Here is a 27317-nt window from a genome sequence, read left to right on the forward strand (position 1 = left end):
AAGGTTCTGTTTGAAAATGGCACACAATAGTACTGATCTCATAAAATATATATTTAAAAAAAAACTATTTAAATTGTAAAATAGATTGCCCTATTTGTTTTCTGAAGCAGGTTTTCTTTCCCTCATGGCAAACAGACATGATGTTCCAGTTTACACATTCACAGATGACTGGCATTATGGGCAGACTCCTGAAATATCTAATTAGCAGTCATCTAAAAGCTGTTTTTAGATTCACTATATGAATATCCTGGCAATGGACTTACACAGCAGAAGCTGCAGAGTTTTTACACATAAAAATCAATGCTTTTTACTAAAAATATGTTTGTATTCTGATGACATTTTTACATATCTTTGACTTAATTCCAGTATATTTCAGAAACCTCCACACAAGTACATTATTTTATATACAATTTGGTTTCTATTTCCTTTTAGCGATTAAATTTTCCTAGGTGGAATAGTTGTGATGACAGCTTAAATCTGAACTTTAACAATGTGTTGCTTTTTGCAAGATTATGAAGGTGTTGTGTTCATTATGCCTCTGCATACTAATTGTGTCAATCTTTCACACAAATGTCAAACAGAATATACGAGTGATAACATTTATTATGCAAAAAAACAAATGTCACCTTTGTTTTGACAGCACTATAATGTGTAAGAACAGTTTTTTTTTTCATTGGGGCCTGCCCATAGCAATGCATAGGGATGTAATCCCTATGCATTGCATGGCAGGCACCTATTGTTCTACACCTCAAAATAACTGCCGCTTCCTACTACCGTTAATGCGGCTCGTACCGCTGCATGCCCCCTCACAATATATATATCAAAACGTGAGGCTCAATCCCGTGAGGGGAGCTATTACTTTTGTTGGCATTTCGAGTAACTGTGGCGACATAATTAACAAAAAACGAGCCAAATTTAACTCAAAACAAAAGTCTAACTGACACAAAACAGTGTCAGTTAGACTCAAAATAGACATAGAATTTAGTCTGCCTCTCTGAACTGCTCTTTAGAACTACAATGACTGAAGGTTAGAACTACAACATGGCGGACACTGAGTGCCTACAAAAGAGGTCTGAGCTGAATGTCAGAACTACAACATGGTGGAACTGTCAGTTACTACAGAGGAGGACTGAGCTGGCCTTTAGAACTACTTGTGTTTTGGGCTTTTTATAACTGATTTTATCCAACCATTGTTACACATGGATTTAGTGAGGCAATTTAAAATGAAGCTTACTGAAAATTTCAAAATAAAAGCCTTGAATATTTTTACATCAGATAATTGCTCTTTTTGGCTTTATGTGACTTTTTTATCCAAAGCACTGTTACACATGGGATTAGTGTGGCAATTTAAAATTAAGCTTAACAAAAATTTCAAAATAAAAGCCTTGACAATTTTTACATCAGATAATTGCTCTTTTGAGCATTATATAACTGATTTAACCCAGCAATTGTTACACATGGGATTAGTTTGGCACTTTGAAATGAAGCTTAACAAAAATTTCAAAATAAAAGCCTTGAGAAGTTTTACATTAGGTAATTGCTCTTTTGAGCAATAAATAACTGATTTAACCCAATGACTATTAGACATGGGATTAGTTTGGACCTTTGAGATTAAGCTTAACAAAAATTTCAAAATAAAAGCCTCATCATGCCCCTGAGGTTAGTGCACCGCCGCAGGCGGTGCAATAATATTATTCTGCATTATCTTTTTCTCTCAGGTTAGGGAACTGCCTTGCGCAGCAAGGCAGTTCATTAGCATTAGCATTTTAGCTTAAATAAGCTATTAGCTATTTATTTGACTTATTAGCCATGTTTTTTCTACTTCTTGGAGTAAGTCCATTATAGAGAACATCCTAGTGATATCCCACATGCTAGTGACAGCAATCATGCTAACATTAGCATTTTTGCTAATTTTAGCTGATACACTTACTTTATCATACTGAATGGTGCAAGTGAATGTTAGTCAACAGTCTTGTCATTCTCCTCATACTATTGCAGCTTTCTCTAGCATTGATGCTAATTGCTAGCATCAGAACGCTGGGTCCAAACCGACGGGCACACTGTGGCAGGCCCCGGTTAAATTTCTTCAGGAATTTTCTAGTTTCTTATTAAACTCCTTAGATATATGATTTTTACTGGGTTGTCTATGCAGCTTTGATGCTTCATATGCATGCTGTAATTAGCAGCTTTGTTTGTTTGAGATTGTTAAAATCCCCAAAACTGTGCTTCATTATAATCAACTGTCTTGGACCAACCATGTGAACATATAGATTTATGTTCATACACATTTTATTCAAAATTTTATATGAAAAAATTAATTAGATCACACCTAATGTGGCTTTCTCTGGTCTGATCTGTGAGAATGTCTGACACATTATCTTTACATTAAGTTTAGCAAACTTGTTTAAATAGTATGTCAGAGCCATCTGAATATTGCATTGGGGCCTTAGTAGAATTAAATTATTGGTTCCCTTTTGCATCAACCCAACACAGCCCAATTATATGCTTTCAATACTGTTTTTGTATTTTGTGTTTTTTTCAGTTAACACAGCTGTTTTACAGGAACTAACAATCAATTGAACTGTTTCTTTGACAAAATGTGTTTTGCTTGAACAACCCATTCACAGGAATTATTAAGCTAATAACACTTTGGGTAAATGGGCTCAAGCATGACTTTTGTTATATTTTATAACAATGAAGGGCTTTCTTTGTATGTGTAGAACTGATGCATTTGCAGCCTTCCCCATGTAAATAAAAGTTATACTGGGACAAAAACCCACAGGACTAAGCAGCTAAAAAAAAGGTTTTCCTACTACTTGGGCTCGCTTAGTTATCATGATTTATATCAACCACAAATGCACATTTTATTTAAAAAATAAAAGCTCATTAATGTGATTGTCAACTCAGCTAAAAACGGCTCACTCTATTGGAAATGTAGAAGTGGGATTTCAATTACAGTGGAAGCTGGTGATTTCATGTGTTGTCCGGTGTTTCTCAGATAACTTTTTATCAGTAGATGTTAAATGACCAACTGCATCTGGCTGTGCTGAATTACATAATTTGCCTTGAAATGGATTGTATGTGAATGTATCTGAATCTGACGACATGACTAGATTGTTCTGATATAAACTGGATTGATTCAAATTGAATATGGTGCAAACTGGAGTATTTATTATTTTTGGTATAAAGTGAAGTGCTTTCATTGTAACATTGTGAATTGGTATTGTACAAGTTAAGGGAGCTGAGTCAAATTAAGTTGTAATCTTATTTGTTGGATTTAAGGAACTGTATCTTAAGATGGACCACAGCTGATTCAAAATGAACATATTTTAATTACTTCACACCATTCACTTCGTTCAAATAGGCCACCTAAAAATCAGAGATGTGTTTCTGTATACAGAGAGCAGTAAAAGAAGTTTCAATAAAGCAGTCTAGCGTCTGTCCTGTTTCAGTTTCCAGTGCTAACTAGTTTCCTGCGACAGTGATAAATGATCAAGCTTTTATTTCCATTTGTTCAATGCTGTTAGACTGCACAGAATCATGGGAGCGTTATAAACTTGGATAGATTTCTTTTTACTGCTTGTGTGGCAGAATTGGATGCCTTTTTTTAACCACTAACAAATAGCTGTTTGTTAGCTCAGTTTCTCCATAAAGTGTCATTCTGGTCTTTTATTTTTTTGCAACTGAGTACAATAGCTGCCACAATTATGACATAGTCAGTATAATTGTAGCTCTCATGCCTCTCTTGTGTGCATAGTGCAAACCCTCTTTTGTAGTTTGTCTAATCTCACTGCAACATTTGCTCCATGTATTGCCCATTTATGACTGTTATCGTTAACAAAATGAATGTTTTATTTATGTTGTCAACCTAAGGATATGTTAACAGACCAGTAGTGTTGTTAAAATTTGAAATGGAGGGTTTGGATTAACAAGCTATCTTTTTTTTCTCTCTCTCTTTCTCTTTGGCATTCTTGTTGGATGTTTTGGCCCTCTGCTCTGCCTGGATTATTACAGGTAAGTCTATCTCTTGTGTTTTTGGCAAAGCCTCTGGGCTGGATTAGCTCCTGGGCCTAGGCTGTCCCAGTAACAATGCTTTCTGGAATTGCATCTTAAGTACCTGTTGCACCTTGGGTGCATTTCAACCTGGCGATTTTGTAAACAGTGTGCACAGTCCTCCCCCCTTTTTTTCATCAGCTGACACTTGGCGAATAGGGCAATTCCATTTATGCAGCCAATCTCATAGGCTACTGGAGAGATGCCAATCTGGCCTCAAAGATAGGGAAGAAAGAGGGAGCAAGAAGAGCTGCTGGAATAGCTTTTATTCATTCTGACACAGATCAGATAAACGGGAAATGATAAATGTTGCCTATTTTTACTTTCCTTAACCTGTGTTAACTTTGAATTCCAAATCAAGCCCTCTTGGATGCAACAACCTTTGAAATCTTATCTGAAGTTTACTCTGGATGATCTGAATATGAATTATTCATCATAATGCTCTTGTTTCTGCGACTATTTTAGTGCATAACTTTGATATTTCGTAGATTGGCAGACATTTGAGAAGGGAAAGGGACCCTTTGTTTAAAAGGCCACCAGTGAAAGCAAAAATGGTTGTTCATGACTTTTTATATTTGATAGCCTCTTTCTAAGCTTACCAGTGACAGATTGATTGCATTCACAAAAACGTTACACACAGTACTCTTGGACGAAAGCAAATAAAATTGGCATTCAAAAAATAATTTGACTTAAATATTCCAACAAGTCACCAATAAACAAAGAGAAATATCAGGCATACCTTACAAAGTCACAATTTCCTAATGTGTGACATAATATATGTGCCTCTGCACTATGTTGTCGGGCAAATGCTCACATGATGAAGTTGACATTTGAGATTTTCCTGAAATAGCTAAACCACAGACTTTAGGTGTTAAAATCAAACAGGTTGTTAGGAACCAGAATAAGTCTGGTTTTCTAGTGTTTAGCGCTTTAGAATACCCCATAAAGTCTTAAATTACATTTAGTTTGGCTGCATAAGCAATATTCCGATCGATTTTGCTCTGTGAACATTGAGATGCTATTGTCTAGCTTTAGAAATCTAAAGTTAGTTTCCTTTGAAATATCAATTTTAGAAGCATTTTTTATTACTGCTTAGCTGTGGGTAAGCTTTTGCTTTTTATTAACAGTTAGAAATTTTATTATGATCATTTTATTTTATTAGTAAGTTATTCAAATTAAGACACGTTTCACCTTAGGTGCCATGATATTTTCAGCTTCTGGTTCCTTAAAGATCACATCTTGTTGAGGATCACATCACTGAGGATCTTGTGTAATGTTATTCAAATTTACTGTTGCACTATGTTGTTCCAAAGGCTTTATCTTTCAGATGAAACAGCTGTAGATAAAATTAGAGGTGCCTTCCAAAAAATAACAATATCATCAAACAGTTCATTAGTTCGGTTAATTGGTCACTCTAAATTAGACTCTTAGGAATGAGTGTGTGTATGATGTTTTGTGTCCTGCAATAGACGGGTGATCTACCCAGGGTGTATCCTATCTCTTGTCCAATAGAGATAGCCCAGTAGAGAGAATTTATTTCAGTAATTCAAAATATGAAACTCATATGCAGGTTCATAAACACCATATTTGATTAGTCTTTATTTCTGTAAATTTTAATGAATGTAGTTTTCACCAATTCAAAACTCAGTTTCTCAGAAAATTTGAATTTTGCATAAATAGTATGTCCTACTCATTCGAAGGGGAAAATGCTGACTCGACAGTTGTCCAGCAGACCCTCAAAAACAGAGTCATCCATGATAGGTCATTGCTAAGGAGACTGCATGTATACAAAGAGCTGTATTCAACTACACTCATGGGAAGTTGAGTGGAAGGTAACAATGTGGTAGAAGAAAGGGCATGAAGTTCAAGGATAATCACATTTGGTCGAGAAGCAAAGTTCATTCAAGAGTTTCAGGAGGAGAAATAGAAATGCCTCTGTCCATACATGAGTTTGACTTTTTGAGCTAACTTCTGTCAATAAATTAAGTGTTGGAAGATATTTTTATTGACATAAACTTGCTTACCATGCAAGTTCATAAACATTTAGCAATTTTTTACGTCTTTTGAAATTATGTGACACTCCAAGCAAAGCTGGACATACTGTAGTTAGTTAAGAACAGCTGACATAAATAGTTCAGACCAAGGATATGTGTTCATCAATTGAAAACCACCATGTTTAAAATGACTTTCTTGGCTGCTTTCTATATTTTTCTTCTTGACTGTATGTTTTCAACATAATGTAATTTAATCAACATTGATACTATTTGAAGATACTTTATTTTTTCACATTTTTTGGCCCAACCATTCTGTTAAGCTCTGCCAAAATAATCTCCCTATAAGCCATTTCTATTGGAAGATAACCGTGTGTATTAAACTTGCCTAAAGATATTTTAGTTATCACAGCCATTAGTGCAGTTAGAAATATTAATGTAGTTGATTAAGTCTTTATGTTACAGTATTATCAGAGTACTCTTGATACCAGTATCTTGTGTGTCACATGTCTGCAGCAGCAACAATTTTTAAAACCTCTGCCGTCTGCAACAAACATGGATTAAGAAACCACATCAGTTCATGCGTATGAGGTGTTGACATGTTTAGCCTTTATTGTCTTAGATTTGTTCAATATCCAATCAGCTTTGCTGGGTTTTTCACCAAAGGTATGAGTAACAATGATAAATGAGTAGAAAATCCTGTGTCCTGCCAGAGATAAAGCTTTGTCGTTCAGCCACGCTAATGCGCTGAAAATAAGGCACTGACCCACATCTGCTCTTATACAGGTTACATGAAGCCCCAGATGCAGACCCAGCTGTTGTTAGCCTGTGTATTATCTCACCCACTCACCCCGATGGTAATGTTAAAAGGCAGCTCATCAGTACAGGCTAATCCAGCCAAAGCATTTGAATTTCTACAGGAAAAAGCAATTATAGTAATAAACTTAGCCACTGCCTATCTAAATATTCAACAGATAACCTTAACTCCACTTCCTATCAAGTTTCATATTTAGCAGCAACGACTTTCTTTTCCTACAGTTCTGTATTTGTGTTAGAATAATGACTCCTGAGTCATTGTTATTAATTCACCATTCGATCTGCGTGGTGCATGTAAATGAAGCAGTGGGAAGCAAGACCTATAGGCTGCCTGGAGAGTTAGTCTATGTAATGAATATAATTACACTGCTCAACTGGACCATTGTCATTTTTTTCTGTTAACTTGCTTTTTTGACTGTGTTACACATCTATGCTTCATTTCTGCATCTAAATGTAAAAGTCCCTGGGTATGCCATGTTTTAATTAATCCCCAGTTTGTATGTAGGTTATATAAATACCAGGATTGTGTTAGTGGATTATGTGACATTGTTAGCAATCAGAATCTGACAACAAGAAAAAAACACACAAAAAAGGGAATGGGTAAGAGAGAGAGATTTTGTATTTTAAAGAGAATGTTGATAATGATTAAGATATTGATCCTTCAAACCCCACCTGTAAAAAAGAAGCTGAGGAAAGCCGCCCCCACTCTGTCGTTAGTCATCATCAGCTTCTTACAACCCACTGCGGTACATGCTGCCACCCATGATTTAGCTCTCCATCCAGTTATGAGGGGGTGTTAAGTGTTTATTATGCCGCAACGGTCCCAGTCGCAATGAGAAAGCAGAATGTTGCCTGATCAATACCTCTCACAGGAAGCTGGGTTAATTTATTTTTTAAGGATCTGCTTGCATCTCTAAGGGCTTTCTTGCTGTAAGTCGAAATGCAAGTCGTTTCCTGAAGATGTGCAGATTGACATTTTATCACTGACACTGCTGTTTAGGGACTTAGTGCTGACACTCTGACACAAAAGTGAAGGCATCACCTTTTGTGTTCTCTACGTTCTGGCTTTGTTTTTGCAATTTGAAACCTGGTTTGCTCTGTTCTCAACAAGGCACAAGAGTCTGACAGCTCCGACTGCTGCGCTTGCTGATTGATTGTGGGGCTAACGTGTTTATAGATAATGCAGTTGGCAGCTCTCCATACAGTTTGAGTTTGCAGGTTCTGTTTGATGGTGCAGCTTAACCGTTCCCACATACCGTCACAGTACACACACAAGAGCTCTTTGCTGGTAATGCACCAGTTAATCACCTAGTGACTGGGACTGGGTGCTTTTCACCTTGACCAACTGATTGGAAAGGCAAAACAAATTTGAATCTTTTTCATCATTAAATAATATAAACTTAAATGCTACCAAGTAAAAGTAATGGCAGCACTCATTAATATGGAAGTTGTTACTGCAGGAAGACTATTTAAAAATGTCTTCCAGAACCAGGAAGCTGCTTAAAAATTTACTTAAGGGAAGCTCAAAATCTGCTGAAAACTATTTAAAAAGAGAGGAGACTTGTCTCTGGTTCAATCAGGCTGCAATAAAGAAAGAGAGAACAGGGTTTTCAGCAGATAACAGGAAGGATTAACTAAATACTGCTAATGTAATATGCTAAAAATAATGCAGCAATATCTACTCTATCATCATTTTGTCTTAAATTTACCTGATGGGTGACTGTTAACTGTTGAAATGTTAAAAATGCAAATTTTTAATGCTGTTAACTGTACCTTTATAGATAAATTGAAATCCATTGAATTCTTTACTCTTTGTACAAACAAAACCACCTCATAGTTTGACATAACTCTACCTTTATTGACATTAAAGGTGGAGTTATTGACAGACTTTACCTGAATGAATATCTGTTGTTGAAGAATCATGACTGTGTCTGTCATTTCAATCTTACATTTTTGCACACAAAACAATGACTTGGCATTTGTTAGCATGTGGGCTGAATATCATTTAGCACAACTAAAACAGCTGCACTTCTGACGTGTTCTGCTCCCCTCGTATACTACCTTTAAGCAAAACAACACAACTTTTAAAAAATAAATCACAACCTCATTAGTGCTTGTATCATGGAGTTGGAATGTGAAACATTTATTATTGCTCAAAGTACTGGAGGGTTTCCGTATTACAAATTATTTAGTTGTGAAAATATAAAGGAGGGTTGAACACATTATTGCCACTGTGATCCTTTTGGTTACCACTCATCTGTATTGATTTTTACCGAGGATCATCAATCAAGACATTTATAATGGATGCTGTCTGAGAGCACCTATCTCCCTTCTGGGAATCATCACCTCAAGCTCGGGTCAAGCAGAGATTTGATCTGTTGTCAGTTAGATGAATTGATGTTTTTCTCCTTATTCGGTCCACCTTGCAAACACAGAGAGTGAAAAGAGACAAGAGGTAAAGGTGAGCAGAGATAGAAAGAATTCCAAAGTAGTTTAATGTCGGCCCCAAAGACTCAAAGCTATTAAAATATTCAAAGCCATTCTCGATCACCTTTCGCCCTGCTTGCTTGTTTAAGAAAAGAGTGAAATGAAATCAATAGCCATACCAGTCCCAGCCCTCGATGTCGGGTATCATCTAATATTTATATAAATGAGGCCTCAGCCTCAAATTTACCTTGCAGTTGCATGTTTAAGGGCCTGTTTCAGCCTGTTTCAACAGGGCTGAAATTCTTGACAGGATGTGAGGATGAAATAAATCTCAGTCCTCGTCATGATTGCTACAGCAGTCATTTGCATTCTCATGATCTGACAAGACATGATTAACAGCCATGTTGAGTCTTAAAGTGGAACACCTTTGCTACCATAAATATGAAATGGATCATAAATTCCCACATGGCAACTTTGAGCCATTATTGTTCCCGAAAAGCATGGCTCACGGCAAAAAAATTGCAGAGAGAGGTGCTTTTGCTTCTTTAGTACCTCATACTGACAATAAATGTGTTCAACGAAGTTAATCAACTTTTTTACTTACTAAAAACATTACCATGCAACATTGTGGACACTGTACATCAGGTTTGACCAGTAAATTTCACCTAACTGGTTTGATAGTAATTATTACTATAACTTGCTTTGCTGAGGTTAGTTTTATATTATAATCAATTTTCAACAATGCTAGGAAGGGTTGTGTGTGTGTGCTCATACCTGCTGAGATAACCTGAGCTATTCCATCTTTTCAATATTAATACTTTGACTGGATGTCAAAGAAGGCAGAACATCTAGTTTGCCATACGTGTCTAGCTAATATTTTTGCCCCTCTAGAATGAATTTTGTTACATTTCTATAATACTTTTACAAAATCCTGTCACAGGTTTACCATTTGTTTAATCTGTTTTACTTAGAATCTTTATGAAATGGAAATGTATTGTATAAATTGAAAATTCTCTTTGGAACAATGTGAAAGTATTGTCAAAATATTTTTTTAAAATGCGTACATTTTCACATACATATTTTCAATGTAATGATAAGCAGTTTCACATTTAAGGTAAAGTAATCCTAAATTACTGCCAAATTATTATTTTTTTGTCGAACATTCAGAAACTTTATTGACTTGGGGAAATTAAACCTTCTTTGCTTCAGGCTAAGCTTATTATCAGGCTTTGTGGCGCCGCTAAAATGTTAAACTAAACAAACCCTCCTTGACCCTAACATGAACCTTTTTGGACCGTTAATTTTATTGTAAAGAAAACAAGTTTATGATGGCTGCTAAGTTAAACATTATTGTAACATTAAAGAAATTGGGTGATATTTCAACAAATAATGTCAAGATGTTTCCCAATTGCAAAGGTTTTCTGTTGCATATATTTTATTTCAGAATGATTAGTACCTTTTTTTATTCAAGGTTATCCTAAATTACTGCCAAATTCTTTTCTCCCCACTTTCAGACACGTAATTGCCTGAGGGACTTTCAGTTCTCATCACTCTTCATTAGGCTGATCTTACCTCCAGGCTTTATATCACCTATAACATGTTTCACCAATTTAAACCAGACCAAACCATTCTTCACTGTGACATGGCCATTTTTGGGGTAATTTAAATGCATTTTCTTGAGAAATACAAGATTACCATTTATGCTTAGGCTTGTTTTTAGGAACTTGAACAAGGTAAAGAAAGTAGTCTTTTTGAAACTGAGCATGTAATGATTGTCAGTGATTTCTTAAACACTTTATTCCTGCTGACTTACAAATCGTAAACATCTTCTTTTTTAAATTTATTTCAAAATAACACAGAATGATGCAAAATTATCGTTTTCACAGAAAAGCATTTGCAAATTCGGTATATCTACGCTGCCCCTGCCGTAGGAGTCTGCAGAACATGGTGAACGGAATGTAAGATGCAGCCACAGTATGAGAATATGCACACTAGAGAGCAGTCTGTTACCTCTTTCTGCAGTGGTGGTGATCAACCAAACCCCCCATCCCCTCCTTTCACGCAGCACACTGTTCATTTCACAGTAGCCAGGAAACACCACATCTCTTAGTTTGCACTAATTTACACAGTGAAGACCAGAGGAAGATTTACACACACATACACACGCCTGCATGGCCTTGTATTCAACAAACATTTTATATCACATGAAAACACAGTGGTAAACACCGCATGTGCAAATATTGCTTGAAGCTGGTGGATAATCTCCTCAGGAGTTCTGACACTACTTGAATTACATTTTTATCTACATGTGCATGGTTTAAATGATTGAAGAATTTATGTGTTTAAATTGGCCAAATGTTGCAACTCTGTTCTATTGTAGCCAAAGGGCGGTGAACGGTCTCGAATATGATCTTTCTGCTTTCTTTACTTCAATGCAACACGAGCGGCGATGTGATAAAATTAAAACATGCTTACAAAATTTAAATTGATTATTTTGAATCTGTTCACAGTGAAGGGATGAGGAAGAAACTAAGCCGATAACAAGACAACACAATGAATGGTAAACCAACAAATGCGGCTGAAGCAGTTTGAGGTGAAATGGAGATATCTGTTTGCCTCTTTCATTTTTAATTTTTTCCCAGTATTTCATCCATTTCTTTTTCCTCTCTTTTTTTTGGTTTGATACACTGTAGAATCATGGCTCTCTTGTCCAGGAGCACAAAGACTACATCTATTGTCGTTCTTCCGCTGGGACAGGCTTCTCACATACAAAATGAGTGTACTGTGAATAGTGGTTCATTTATTTAAACATTTTTTGTACTTTACAAAAGAAATAGATTATCTTTTTTTCAATTTCTCCACACTTGCACTTCTTTTAGCATATTTTACAGACTTTTATTTTTACATTTTTAATTAAACAGTTTTTTTATATTTTAAATGCTCCTCAAATATTTTTATGCACCATAATACAAATGGTTTGCTCATTTTCTTTTCCTTATTTTTTCTCATCTTGTTTGTCTCCAGTTTATCTTTAAACAATATTTAAATGTTCTGAAATAGAAAGACACATTAAAGCTCAAATATCCTTCCGTGAGAGAAAAGCTCCCAGTACACAAAACATATTCCTTTCTGATTTTCGTCAGAGCATCAACACGTCCCATTGCCAGGTGCCCATTATGCTTTTTGATTTCAAAGTAGCAGTAGAGAGCAGTAGCAATAAATCCACCATAGTCAGCCATGTAAAGCATACTCCCTCTACATCACAGTGAAACGCTGTGTAAAAAGTGTCCAAAAGATGAAATAATTCCCTTTTGTTCTACAACATCTCCCCCTCTTTAGTATCCAAAAAGGGGTTTACTGTATATCCACATAATCACAGGTAAAGATGTAGTCAAAAAGCACAGTCACACCTCACATTCTCGTGAAGGTTGCTGTTGGCAAGTGCAAGAGCCGTATTCATTAATGATAACCAAAGCTCCCTCAATGTGATTAGGTTTATAGTCAACATAGTACTCCGGTGTAGAAATTGCAGCCATCTGCTGCATGCTTTGCTTTTGCTTCTGCTTACGACGCTGACTGCTGAAGCACCGCCTTAGTTGCCTTATTCCAGCTGGAAAGCACTTCCATGCCACGTACAGAATGAGGAATAGGATGAGAAAGGAGAAGATGAGTGCCATGGTACCAGTCACTACCTTGTGGATCTGCATGGTGCTTTCCAGGTCGTCGTGGCCCACTGTGACAGTATAAGAACTTGTGACCACCTCACTACCCTCACCTTCATACGGATTTGGGGTAAAAGGTCCCAGAAACACAGAGCCACCCTTGGCCAGATCTCTTGTTGATGCATACAGGCCTGCTGTGGTTACCTCTGCCGACGAATCACATAGCTGAAAAGCATAGACTGCATCCAACACATCCTCACCCTGTGCAGTGTCGGGGCTTGAACACAGCAGGGAGCTGTCACGCTGGCCTCTGAAGGCACTCAGCCAAGAGGCCAAGGCACACACATTGCGGCTGCACTCCCAGTCATTGCCTGCCAGGGTAATGCTGTCCAGAGATGACCACGAATCCAGGATGCGTTGGTCCAAAGAAGCCAAGCGATTCGAGTCAAGCATCAGCACCTTCAGGTTGGGAGTACTCTCAAAAACATGTGGCTCAATGTACTCGATTTCATTGGCTGACAGGTCAATCTTCTCTAAAAAAGGCCAGGTCCACTCCAGGGTGTTGACAACAATTGTGGCATGATTGTTGTGCATGTAAAGGGTACGTAAAGAGATAAGACGAGGAAAATGGGCTAGGTTAACTTTGACCAACTCATTGTGCTCAAGATGCAACTCAGTCAACTTGAAAAGACCAGCAAAGGAATTCCTTGCCAGGCTCTGTAGTTGGTTGTATCCCAAGTCCAGAAACTGCATGCTCCTGCAGTCTTGAAAAATACGCACTGGCACAAATTTGAGAGTGTTGTAGCGCAAATGCAAATTGGTGAGCTTTCTAAGGCCATGGAACAGGTCGGGCTCGAGTGCCTGCAGCCTGTTGTATGAGAGATCCAAAATGCGTAGGTTTGGGAGGGGCCTGAAGGTACCATTTGGCAGACTCTCAATCCGATTGCTGCTCAGGTCCAACTCCTTGACCCGTCTCAGCCTCTCAAATGCACCCTCCTCTACAATGTCAATGTTGTTATGATCTAGATAAAGCCAGGTTAGCTGTGACAGACCAGCTAGTTGGCCTTCATGCAGCTCGGTCAAGTTGTTCTCTCTCATAGACAGGCCCATGGCACTGCTCAGATTGCGGGGGATCTCTGTGAGGTTGAGCCCCTCGCAGTACAGCAGCTTGCTGTCGCAGCGGCACAGCCTTGGACAAACCGCCTCTGCCAAGGAAACAGTTCTCAGAAAAATACCCAATGAACACAGTATCAACCCAGGGGGTTTCTTCAGTGGCCACTTTAAGTACAGTCCAATTAGGAGGAAATCCATTAGCATAAATATCCAGGAATGTCAGGGAGAAAATGTCCATTGAACCACTCTGGATATTATTTTTGCACCTCTCAGATCATTTTTTTCAACATATATGATTAAACTGTTGAGTTCATTTGGTCTTTGTATTTTAATTGCAGAGATGGATATATTTATTTTATGCAGTCCAACGACAGGTCTTTTTGTCCAAACTGTGAAAAATAAAGAGCAGTTCTGTTTTGCCAATGAAAGATATTCGGCAGTGGGTGGAGAGTAGAGGGGATGAAAAATGAAACTGTCCTTTCCAGTCGCTCTTATTCAAAATGATTCTTACTCACCCCTATCCAAAAGCTGACAATCTCCATTTAGCATCTTGCTTTGTGCCCCAACACTAATTATGTACGAATCTGAAAAAGACCCCACTGTGGCACACATCCCCCCCCGCCTTTTCTCTTTTCAGTGGACACCAGATCCTTGGCAGCCTTACAATGTCTTAGTTCTTTTCAAGTGAAAGAGCCAGAAAAAGGAAGAATCCAAGTAGCTTTCAGCGAGATGGTAGGAAGTGCAAGTTCCCCTGTCTGCATGCATGAGCTCTGTCTCTTTTGCTCCTCTGCAGTCTTCTGCTGCAAGGATCAGAGGGAAGAAGAGACAACCAAAGCAACAAGAAAAACCGATGAAGAATAATTTCTGAGTGTCGGTCTTTTCTCCTCCTCTCTGATTAAGTTTCAGCTGAGCTGTTGAAATGCTGTGTTCGTCTCAGCAAGAAATCACTGTCTTTTGAGGTTTAAATCCATTTAAGCTGTTAATCGTGTCTCCTGTGACAAAAGCAAGAAAAAATATATATATATTGCAGAGGTGACTCCTCTTCTCAGTTTTCTTGTGTAACAGCATTCCTTGTCATCCCAGTGGCTGGTATCTGTTTATAGGCGACGTGCATCCCCTGTGGTTCGCAGGTTTTGTTCACTCCCTTGCTCTCCAAATGTTTTGTCAGCCAGCTGGAAGACGCTGCTGGAGGCTGGTGCTGGTCCGGCAGGCAGGGGCAGTAAATGTGGGAAGCGAAGGAGCGAGCAATCCCTTGCAGCAGACCAGTACACTGACAGCACATGCAGAAGCACCTTCTGTTCACTGAGTGTCGTAAGCCACTCACAATTCAGAGTGCTCTCTCTCTTTCTCTCCCTCTCTCGCTCTCTTTCCCTTGATCGCTTACTCACTTGTTCATGCCGCTCCCCTCCTTTATTTCCCCTCCTCCCTCTCGCATCCTACATCCTTGATTTTTTCTAGCCATGTTTTTTTTTTTTATCTTTGGCTCAATTATTTACATATTCAAAAAGGGTTGGACTTAAACCAGGGACTTAAATAAACCCCCTGCTTCCACTAACCCACCCATCCATCTCTTGTGTTATGAATTGTGCATCTTTTGACTTTCCAAGTTTCTGATATTAGCTTTGCTTTGAGTAAGCCAAAAAGTAGTATATAGCGTCTGCTTGCATTTTAAGTATTATGTGTCCATGTACATTAAAACAGAGAATGATTATAAACATGTATAATGTTACATACTCTAGTATGGGCAGCATGAGGAATCACTTCATTTCAACAGTAATTCAATAATGATAAGTTTGCACAAGGTATTTGTCTAATATTGCGTATATGACTATGTTTGACTCAATCTCATGCTATTGATATTCATCATTTATCCCTTCCAACAATAAATGCTGGAGTATAATGAGTCAAGACTAGAGTATGACATTCTTCATTTAATCAAACCGTCCTGTAACCAAGCATTCGTTGTCATTTTCAATTATAGGCTGGCTAGGCATTTTGAATACAGATGTAATTGCTTGCCAAATAATATTAGTATAAAGATATAACATAAATATCTCTCTCTGGAGATACCCTCCCATCTCACCAACTAGAGTTCTCTGGAATTACTGCTTGCTTTGTCATCTTTCGCCTATTAATTTTCAAAGACAATAAGCTGTAATCTAAGCCATGCCATACATCTTGCAAATCAGCCTGGTCTTCAGCCTGACACCATCTTTTTCTTATTTGAGTTGAATCAAATCTGAACCTTTCATCATTACTATTTATTAATTCAGTCTGTTAAATGTTCAATAAACACTTATTTTAAATATACCATTTTTACAAAGCCAATTCTGTAACATGAACATAAAAGTTGAAATTAAGAAGGACACAGGTGTTTTTCTTTGAATGTGGATTGGTTGTAATTATCAGAGAGGCTGCTTGGATCATTTCAGAAACTACTATCTATAATCTACTACTATTTTCACACAAAAACATGTCTGGTTGTAATTGGTGGGATGAAAATAGATTGTTGAAGTCAGAGGTCAAGGAGAATGCTGAGACTTATTGAAGATAATTGAACAGCAAAGGTAGCTCAAACTAAGGTAGGTTTGACACCATTTCTAATTTCATAAAGGATTATCCATTGCGTATTTTGCTAGTGTAGCAAAGCCGTGTTCCTGACGACTCTGATTTAGAGTACGAACATTGGTGTGTTAGAAAATTTCAGCAGACATTCAAGCAAATGTTGGGGGTTTCCATGTGTTTGTAGAAAAACATGTAATTTGAGAAAGAGAGAAAGACATTTCATACGTTGGAAAGAAATTATGAAAAAAATAAATAAAGCAAAAAGAGAACAGGGCTGAAAACATAATAAAAGAAGAGCAAAAGTGGTAGTTTTCCTTTGTGTACATAATAAGGTCTAATAAGGTAATTTTCAAGTTTAGACAAGGGGTGAACAAAACCTTGACATTTACCAAAAGAGACAATTTTGTGCCACCATTCTTTGTCCCAGCAGCTTCCAAAGTGACACTCTGTTACTCTCATTCTCATATCCTTTTCCACGTATCCTAACGTTTGTCTGAGACATATGGAATGTCAGTTTGGCGCTATGAACCTTATGGGGAATTACATGTACTGTAAACAACCATCCCCCACTGTGAAGAGAGAAGTGCTGGGCTGCACAAGATGGCTGTTAATAATATTTGGAAGCATGACCAATACGGACTGAACGGATTCATTCAGTCTCACTGCCATTGCTAAAACTACAGGCGCTGTAGTTCTAAAGTAGCACAGAACATCAACATCTTTCACAACTTCTTCTGTTCACTGATTGGCCTGATAGAAAATCTACCGGAGGAATCAAAGTAAATGGGAGAAAGGCCAGACTGTGATGTGAATTGTGATTGGAAACAAGTGTTGAATTGGATGGCAATGGTCAGTCTAAGTGATCACTGCCTACACAAAGTGAAGTTAGAGTTGCACATTTTGACCCCAAAGTTCTAGTATTTCATATTTCTATTATCTTAAATAGACATATGCTTTCAGATGACGTTTCTTGTGACTTGCCGCTATGTAAACAAACTGAATTAAACCTGAATAGAAAAGTTCAGCATTGATTCAGAGTTTCTCTCTCTGTTAAATTACAATAATGCAACAATAAAAGCAATCACCTAACAGCCATGGAACTTTTTTGTGATTGTTTCTACCATTTCCCAGCTTAACCAAAGTGTTTCCATCTGGTTCTTCACTGCTATCTTAGCCCATACATGAAGTGATTCAAAGCAAAATCTTAAAAACATTAGAACATTTTTTTCAATCCTCAGTGACAATGCAGTGGCCAAAATTAATCATATTAGGTGATGAAGACTTGTTTTTCCCCTCTTTTTTTTTAGCATTTTATTAACCAGACAATATAAAGATATTTATTTATAAAGATTTTATTTTCAATTAAGTAATTTTCAATTAAAGAAAATGGATTGGAAGAGAAAGCTTACATTGTAGATGTCATGTACTTTTTTTTTAACCTACTACTTTATTTTGTACATTTGAATTTAAAATAGATGTTAAATGAACCTTTTGAATTATATAGAAAAAGAAGAATCACTGCCCTTCAGATGATCTGAACTTCTCGAGGCTGGAATCATTTGTCCTCACCTTTAGTGTATTTCCTCTTAGCTGTAATAGATGACTACACCATCAGCTAACGACGTGGTGCTCTGTAATGACTTGACGCAGCGAACAGAAGAGCATCTAGACCATCAGTTTTAGACTAAGAGTTTTAGCTTTGCTTTCAAGTCAAAGTCAGCACTAGTGTGCGTTAAAGAGTGTGACTGCCTGAGATGGATGGATGGATGGATGGATGGATGGATGGATGGATGGAGCTTCATTAACTATATATTTTAGAAATTTCACTAACTATCCAGAATTCAAATCATAAAATTATGCCTTTGAAGTCTTTTATTCTTCTTTCATAGGTTTTAGAACTAACCATCTTTATCCAGGATGGTGTTTTACTAGGTGTCAAAATTATTTAAAAAGCGCTAAAATGACCTATCAGGGATTAGAGACTCATTATTTAAATTATTTAATGAGTCAGAGGATCTGTGAGTCCAGAAAAACAAGGTGAATGATGACTAATTGCTTTGCTGCAGAGATAATGTTGATGGACAAGTCGGGAAGCATTGTTTTGTTTTGTGATGGGGTCAGTAGAGAAATAACAAAAGATAATTCTACATTTACGTTGATATTCGGCTTGTAGCAGACTGAGATTGCCAGATTTATGCCCCTTTCATATTATCTGGATATACAGTATGTGTGTCTTCTTTGGATTGGTGTGGTAAGATGTGAGGGTTTAAGAACAAAGTGTTTCACAATTGACTTCCTACACTTGTGACATTGCTGCAGCTGCCTCAGTTGTTGATGTCAAAACAGTTTGCATTAGGTACCATTGTGAAAGGGTTTAAATAAATGTATGTTGACATTCTGTAAATGCTAAAGAATGTCCTAATATCTTCTACACTACATTAATGGTTTGCCACCACTGATGACTTACTTACATTATCAAATAAAGTAGTACACTCCTACTAATCAATATACTTGATCATTCAGATATTTTGACTGATGAAATATGTTTTATACATCATCAATGAATGAAAAATAATAAAAGTCTTCTGGTATTCATGTTCAGAACAAAGAAGCTCAATTTTTATGTCAAGGTTACTTTCTTTCCTTGACATGGCAGCTACATATTTTCAAAACTTTATTGCTGAAAAACAGGCATAAAAACATAGTTAGCTTTTAAATGACATAAGGGAATGAAGAAACTATCATCACACTGTACTTTGAAATTTTAAGAGGTTTGTTTTGAAAGGGTTATTCAAGTAAACAATAACAATGCGTGAGTAGAGGAAAATATAATTTGATAAATAAATAAAGCTCTACTTCTTGGTGAATGTTCGGCATTAAGTATGGAGGCAGGATTTATTGAGTACAATAGATGGATAGTCTGGAGTAGTCCTTATGACAAGGTCTATGGTTGCTGGAGAAGGAAAATAAAATCTACATTACCTTTTGTTAACAGAAATGTATGGGGCAAGCCATACATTTGTGTGAAATAGATTTCACACAGATCTTTTGTGTGAAATCTTTTCACAAACTCAAACTCTATTTCACAAAGCAAATAGAGTTGAACATTTTTAAAACTTTAAAAACACAACCAAGCAAATTTTGTAGTTTTACAGATCCACTTTATTTATTTCTTCCCATCACTGAAGTTTGTGACAACGTGGCCTTCTTTCTAGATGCTATGTGTTTATTGACACTCGGAACAGGAAAGCTTGTTAGTGTTGGCTGAATAAACCACACTGACACATCAAGGCAACGCCTTAAAATTCTTAGCTTCATTGAATTTTAATGAAGCCCCGGTGATTGACCTTAATGAGAACAATGTTATTAGCAATGCATACGGTTGAGTTGGTTTCTGTTTCTTTTAAAGTCATTATCTGGCACATTTCAAACCACAGAAATGCTTCATCTTCTATGCTTCTGTTTCAGTTTTGTAGCATTCATTTACCTGTTGCTGTCGTGTTTTAGACGTGTGTTTTGTTTTAATCCAGAGATGACTGCATCATAGTGATTTGCACTTTTTCAATTTATTGTAGGCCTTACTGTAATTATCATGTTCTTAGCCTAAGGTTCTGTGGTTCTAGAAACACATCATTTATTTCAGCTCCTGGTGAATTGTTCTCATTTGTAAAATACATTTTAACTTTTGGCTATTAGCCATAAGCTGATTTATAACAATGTTTTCTAAATCACTATTGAGGGTTAGGTGCATGTGAGAAGATGAAGTTGTATGTGCTGCAAACCTTCAAATTTTCAAATGAATTAGATCTTGCTTACTGAACTTTACTTCCCGACATTGTTTTCTTGAACATAATTTACTTATTGAAAACATATCCACAACCTATTGCACCATTCAAATCAATGAATTTCTTTCCACTTCAGTGCAGTAGTCATACTGAAATCAACATCCCTACAGTTCAATTCCCCATCAATTGTTATGCAATATAGCTAAATTCATTTGAACCAGGAATGTTAATAAAATATATGATCAGACCCAGCTGATTGCATTAATGTTCTAGCAGTCTTTCATCCTGAGATGGCATATGGCAGCTGGCTCTCCATCTACAAGAAGAACCAGGTTCAGTACAAGCAGCCAGACGACGGAAAGGACAGGAAGTCAGAAAAAAGCTCCAGACAATAATGAGAACCATACTATTGTTCTCATTAAGCAGTCATAAAACAACTTCATGACTGCTGCATGTGTACATTTACTCTGCTGTCCTTTTTAAATCCTAAGACTCTTATCTCATGAATAAAAAAATGTGAAGATCTTTAAGGTGACCAACTATATTTTGACCATTTTCTTACATGCTGTTATCACATGCCGTTCCATTTGTTTTTCAATTAATGCGAGACAAAATTAACTTTTTTGCTGGTCATTTGGCTGGAAACAACTTTCCTGGTGGTCATTTCACACGTGAAGAAAATGTCAACATACCAACATTACACTAGTCTTGGCTGAGATGCATATGATACACAGTTAATACCGCTGCTTTAATCTTTTAACATGGAGGCTGAAACAATATTTCTTGAGTGAAGATGTTCTTACAAACTTTGGATAGCTTAGCAAAGAGAATATTTTTTTATGCAAAATGTGGAAAGAGAAAATAAAATAAACTGATAAAACTGTGGCTGAAAATAGAGAGATTGCCTCATAAACAAGTGATGAATAAAAACATGTACATGTAAAACATGTAAAAGAAGCATTTCAAAATCTCAACTGGGTTGTTGAGTGCTTTATTATCTCAGAGGGTACACTTAAATAGCAGATCAAACTAAAAATATGTTGTCTCTTTGTCAAACACAAATGAGCAGAGAACAACTGTGCCTAATGTTACACTGGATGTTTTGAAAATCTTTAATCGCTAATGTCTCCACACAGGTTCAGTCACATTGGGAAAATGCTAAAAGCTATTAATTGTTCAAATAGTCAGGTTCCTACTTTTAAACTGTTTCACTAACATGTGCAGTATCTATACATGATTAATTGGAAATTATAAGAACATGACATAATGCTGCTAAAGACCTGTTAAAAACAAAGTTCTGGTTCTAGTGTTCAAGATGTTGATATCTAATAAGTAAAAAGCTAATGGCCATTTTGACCAAATGAAGCAACACATTTTTTAAAATCTCTCCTTAGTCCTTCCTGAACATTAAAAGTTACTTTTGCATTTTTAATTAAACAATGGAACAATCTTCTCTGTGATTTTTCCTTCAGGGCAGCTTATTAGTTTTCTAAGCTACAAATCAAGACAAACAAACCATTATCATTTATTTTTGAAATTACTGAAACACTTATTTTGTGTCTTTCATCTCTGGAACTCAAGGAGACTCATTTAACATAAATCCGATACATAATGTTTAAATGATTGAAATAACTGGAATGAATAAAATATGCCCATTCTGTTAGCAAATTTGTTAAACATCAAATTACTTTTTCATTTTGTTACCCAAAATTATTTGTGCTTACTAATGACTTTCAATGGGCATGCAGTTAGAAAATGTCTTAATTTATTTATTATTAATCAGGCATAGAGAGCATTGTTTCTATGATCCATATGGATCAACAATCTTATTTATCTAAGCGTTTCATACTCAGCAGGTTCCGTTCATGATGGTGATTATGATCTAATGTAACCTTCAGGGGAGCGGAGCTTTGACCTAATACTCATTCTGACATTTAATTGCAACAGCTGTCACTGGCAATGTGTTCAACATGCTTAAAGTTTAAGAATATGTTAGTTAACAGAAATAATGATCTGCTTCAAATGCATAGAATGAGAATAGTTTGAAGTCCTGCAAATGGGATCATTTGTTGACTGGCTGCTCTTTTTGAGCCCAGCTGCCAGTTGAAGCGCCTTTGTGAATATTTGTCTGTTTGAGGAAAAAGAATGGGTATTAATATCCTTCTAAATGGCTTCCAGCTATGTTCAAAGCAAAGTGTTCCCTGTAGAGAGACAGAAACACAAAGCTCTTGCCATGTCACAACAAAGAGCAGTCAGACTCAGTGTTGGACATGCTTTCACACAGAAACAAGATCCAAATTCTTCACCCGCCACCGCAGCTGGGAGGAATTTACAGCTACCTGTCACAGCCAACGTTTCACCCACGTTTGGCAGGTAGATATGTGTGGAGGTTTTCTCTATACATTGTTTAATTTAATTAAATGTTTTACATTTTTAATCAATTGTATTCTTTTGTGCTAGGGCTTTAATGCTTTTGTCTTCTGAGAGACTACATCAAGTGCCCAAAACCATTCTGTGTAAATAAAAGGAACTTCCTTTAGCAGTCAGATGACACAGAAGTCTCAGTAAGAGCCACCATGGCTGTTTTCAAAAACCCAGCTCTCAGGACCAGCATACAAGCTCTTCTGATCGCTTTGTGGACTCTGGCCTATTGCTTCATCCATAGTCAAACATGCCGCCACGTCTTTCATGTGTCCACAAACCTCTCTCATGTCGGGATTAAGCAGAGCAGAATTCAACAAACAGAGGTCTGTGATGCAAAAGGCTGAAACACTTCTAAATTTAACTCTCAAGTTTGTGCCGCATGCCTTCTGTCTGCTGGGAGTTTAGGTTAGAAATCCTAAAGCTCTAAATATACTTCCTTTGACAAATTCTATTAATACGCATAAAAGATCAGAAATCTTTGAAGTTAACATTAAGCCCTACATCTTAAACTTTGACTTGAAATGTAGATCCATTGAATTATTTATTTGACATGCTCCACAAATGTCTTAGCAGTGTTTCATCAATCGGTCTTCGTGATGACACCTTGAGGTGTTCAGGAACATAATGATACCTGACATGGGGACATAAATAAGACTTCCATCATGTCAACCAAAAAGGCTTGACTTTACCTGCAGGTGTGGGTTTACGTTTGCATTATTCTTTTTTTTCTGACACATCCAGCACATATAAATAGCCCCCATATGACTAGCATGTACATATTGGTGCAATTATTTGCTTTTCAAAGAATTTCTAAAAACTCAAAAGCCAGTGAATTTCATTTTCTGCTCTGCTCTTGCTTTTTGAGAAAAACACATAAACATGAACCTGTCTCTATTCTAATATATTAGAACGTGAAAAATTTTTGAGGCGGGTTTCTTTTAAAACTGTACCACTAACCTGTTACATTCTGTTGGCAGCGACAGAGAGTTTGGCCCAAATGGAATTTCTGCAGGTCAGCTTTGATATTTTATTCTAACATGGGTTAAGAAAACTTCTTTAATGTTCTGAAAATGCCTTCACAGAAAATACATGTTGTTTTGTCATTTGTTTTCTAAAGATATGTTTGACAACTATAGCAATAGTAAGCTCACATCTTGTTGCTTTTTATGTTTTCATGTTCAGCTGTTTGCTGAAGTGCTATGCTAAATATGTTTATGTTTTGAAGATTGGATAATTCTGCCTATTACTCATTTCAGTAGAATGTAGATGACAAGTTGTTCTTTTTCTTTAAAGACGCAGTGCTTTATTGGGAAAGTCCTAAAATTCTATGTATAAACATGAGTGACACAGGCAGAACAAACTGTGTGACACGATGGAAGGAAATAAGAATAAGTCTCTCTTTCACTGTGAACACCAGAATAAGAAATAAAAAAGGCTTGTAGTGTAATTGGAAAACCAAGATTTGATCAGGAAAACAATGTGCATGAACTGTAACTTAATTGTGCAAGCCATGCACAAGAAAATAAATGTTTCACAAACAAATTCTGCACATATCACAGCTACATTTTTCTAAGAATTATGAGGCACCAATAGTTAGTCTTTTTTGCAGTTGACAACTTCCATGTATTATCATTTAATATAAATCCAGAGTAGCTAATCTTGGTGGCTAAATAAAGATACCAGTAGAGCAGTGTCTACTGTTAAAAAAGATAAGCTAATAGTTCACACACTTTAAACAGAACATTTAAAGATGTTGAGCTATCCCTTTAAGAACTCCATGCATGATGCAATTTATCCTAGAACCAGCAGAAGTCATTTCTGTGTCTGCAACTGAAAGGCAGCTCTGCTGTTACATGCTTCAGCACCATGCAGCGATCACATGCACAGACCCAACAATCACTGGCAATGTCAGTTATTGTTGTTAGACTTCACAAACATCTATGCTGACAATGCTCAGCGCTACAAGTTCAGAAGTGTTTTACCTATGAGGCACAGAAACAACAGCAGTGCAACATTGAGTGAGATGCATTATGAGCCAGCAGGGACATTCACTGTTGTTGTTTTTTTATTATTTCACTTTGCTGCCAGGCTTGTGAACTAGCTCATCTGCTGTTGCCCAAGGTATTTTCTGCTCTTTTGCTGCAGACACAAGCAGCAAAATGTAAATGTATTTAAACAAACATTGATCAATAATTAAGTTTAATTTGTTAGTTGATTGTTTAACATTGTGATCATTAATTCTGAACTGATAAGACAAATATGTTATCAGTACAGTGTGCTCACACCAGATGAGATTTTAGAGACATTTTAGAAGCTTCGATTGAATTTTTCCCTTCTAAATTTCTCCTCCTCAAATATTCACAACTCAAATGTTTTGGTCGTTCAGTTTGAACATTTAATAAAAGTAAAGTGTTCACAACAAAACAGTTTTGATTTGCTTCTCAAAAAATAATATGAATACTTTACAGATGAAAACTTCAGCAATTGCAGTTCTGTTTTCAATTTGTTTTCTTTTCACAGAAATAACAGAAAAATCCAATAGGCATACAAGTAAAACAGATTGAATCTATTGCCCGTCTCCAGGATCCTCATAAAAAATGTTGCGCTGTACATTACTGTACTTCAAAACAGATTTTAAAAGAGTAATTTTTCTGACAAGGCCATGTCAATGGATGGAGACCAAAAAATCCACTGCTGCTCATCCAGTGTCTGTGTCACAGGTGGTGATGTGCTCTAAAGCTTCGCAACCACTTTACTGATGACTGACCTTGATAGCAATTAATTGCATGATTTATCAAAAACAGGATGACTCCTAAATTCATTACTGACACTGCTGGAGGGGAGCAAAGTTTTCTAACATCTTAGTTTCAAGTTCATCATGTCATACTTTTCATTGGTTATCCACAAGTATCATCCTGCTAATTAGTTTAACAATGTTTTGTTATGTGTAAAATAATATTAATGTAATTTAGATGTCATACAAAATGTGGATTATGGGATTATGGTTCTGGAGCAATAAAAAGAGGATGGCACAATTACTGCCAAGGCCAATTATACTTCTATTGTTTAACAAAATATACATTTTGCAAAATTGTCTTTGCAAAAATGCTGGCATCTGTAAATTGCATGAGGTACCAATTATCCTGCTTGTATCTTTTCTGTATTATTCTGAGAAAGAAATTGGAAACATAAACCAATCCAAACAAAATGTTTAGTCAAGTTCAATATCAGACAGTTAAAATAAAACTGTGCCTTTTTATACAGTATACAAAAATATCTGGTTTCAAATGTGCAACGGTGTAGTGGAAAATACTGGTTAAAAGCACTGCTTCATCTTGTAGCAAATTTTTAAAACTTTCCACTAAAAAGCAGACACAATAGGACAATTCAAGAAAAGGTGCAATGTTGACTGAGATTACTGTAGGCAATAAAAATAATCTTCTGATATGACAGCACTTGAGTCTTTTGCTTTATGCTTTGTTTATTTCTCTTTTTCAAAACTGATATTTATTTTTCTGTTATCATATGGTAAATATTTTCCTGTACTTTAGGCAATCATTTTTCTTAAGATATGTTAAAATGAGACATTTTGTCATGTCATAGCAATATCAAAACATCTGCATGTCTTGTACATTTTGAGCCAATTATGACTTAATTCCATGGCCAACACATTTATTTTTTTAAAGTTTTTTTTTGTATTTTACCATTAAGTTATAAGACTGATATATATATTTTTTTATTTACGGTAGGTGATTATACAAAGGACAGTTGCAAAAAAAAGAAAAAATTGTTAAAAGACAACCAGACAAGTTGTCTGAGTGGGTACATGTAGGGCTGTTTTACTCAAGCAAGCTTTAAAAAGGTTTTACCTTCATACTTTTAGTTAATGACAGGTTATTGTTGGTAGAAGTGGAATAACAAACAACCTGTCTAATACTTAAAATACAGTTTCGATTCTCACATTACCAAAACGTATCACATGTGGGTCATGCAGGGAAACATCTCATGGGTGGAAAAGAATCACAGGATGGGCAATTGGGTCAGTGACACAGTGATTTTTCACACCTTTTGAGGTGTAAATTTTCCAGGTGCATGTCCTGTCAAGCCAGAATGATAGGACTGTGGACACAAAAAATTACAAACCCAAACATAATATGTTTTGCTATTTAAGGACAATGGATTGTCTGTAGTCAACATACAGCATTTGTCCAGATAATAAAAACACTCCTGCAGTCGTAACTTGATGCTCAGGAAGAGCAAAGCAGATGTCACGGTTGGGAAGCAATGGGGGTGTCCCATCAACCTGTCAGGTCCTGAAACCACAACAATTAAAAACCTTGCAAAAGATCAATGGAACTCTGCCTGGACTATGCACAGAGTAAAAAGCTTACATGGGGTCCACGCAACCCCTCTTAGGTCTGTGGGAGGGTTAAGCTTGAAAATGTCATAAATACATCATCTGAACACGTATACGCTAGATT

At 36.5% G+C, this 27317-nt stretch overlaps 2 protein-coding genes across 2 annotated transcripts in view; one reads left to right on the forward strand and one right to left on the reverse strand.

Moving 5' to 3' along the window:
• The window catches only part of ctnna2 (catenin alpha 2), a 313802-nt gene that overhangs the window by 154062 nt on the left and 132423 nt on the right, over positions 1 to 27317 (forward strand). The gene's annotated exons all lie outside the window — the stretch shown is intronic.
• Positions 12264 to 14981, reverse strand: lrrtm1 (leucine rich repeat transmembrane neuronal 1). The gene has a single exon (XM_005810408.2). It carries the CDS (start codon positions 14264 to 14266, stop codon positions 12692 to 12694), a length of 1575 nt encoding a protein of 524 aa, XP_005810465.1. The 5' UTR covers positions 14267 to 14981; the 3' UTR covers positions 12264 to 12691.

This window comes from Xiphophorus maculatus, chromosome 5, assembly GCF_002775205.1.
Source record: "Xiphophorus maculatus strain JP 163 A chromosome 5, X_maculatus-5.0-male, whole genome shotgun sequence".
Taxonomy (NCBI): Eukaryota; Metazoa; Chordata; class Actinopteri; order Cyprinodontiformes; family Poeciliidae; genus Xiphophorus; species Xiphophorus maculatus.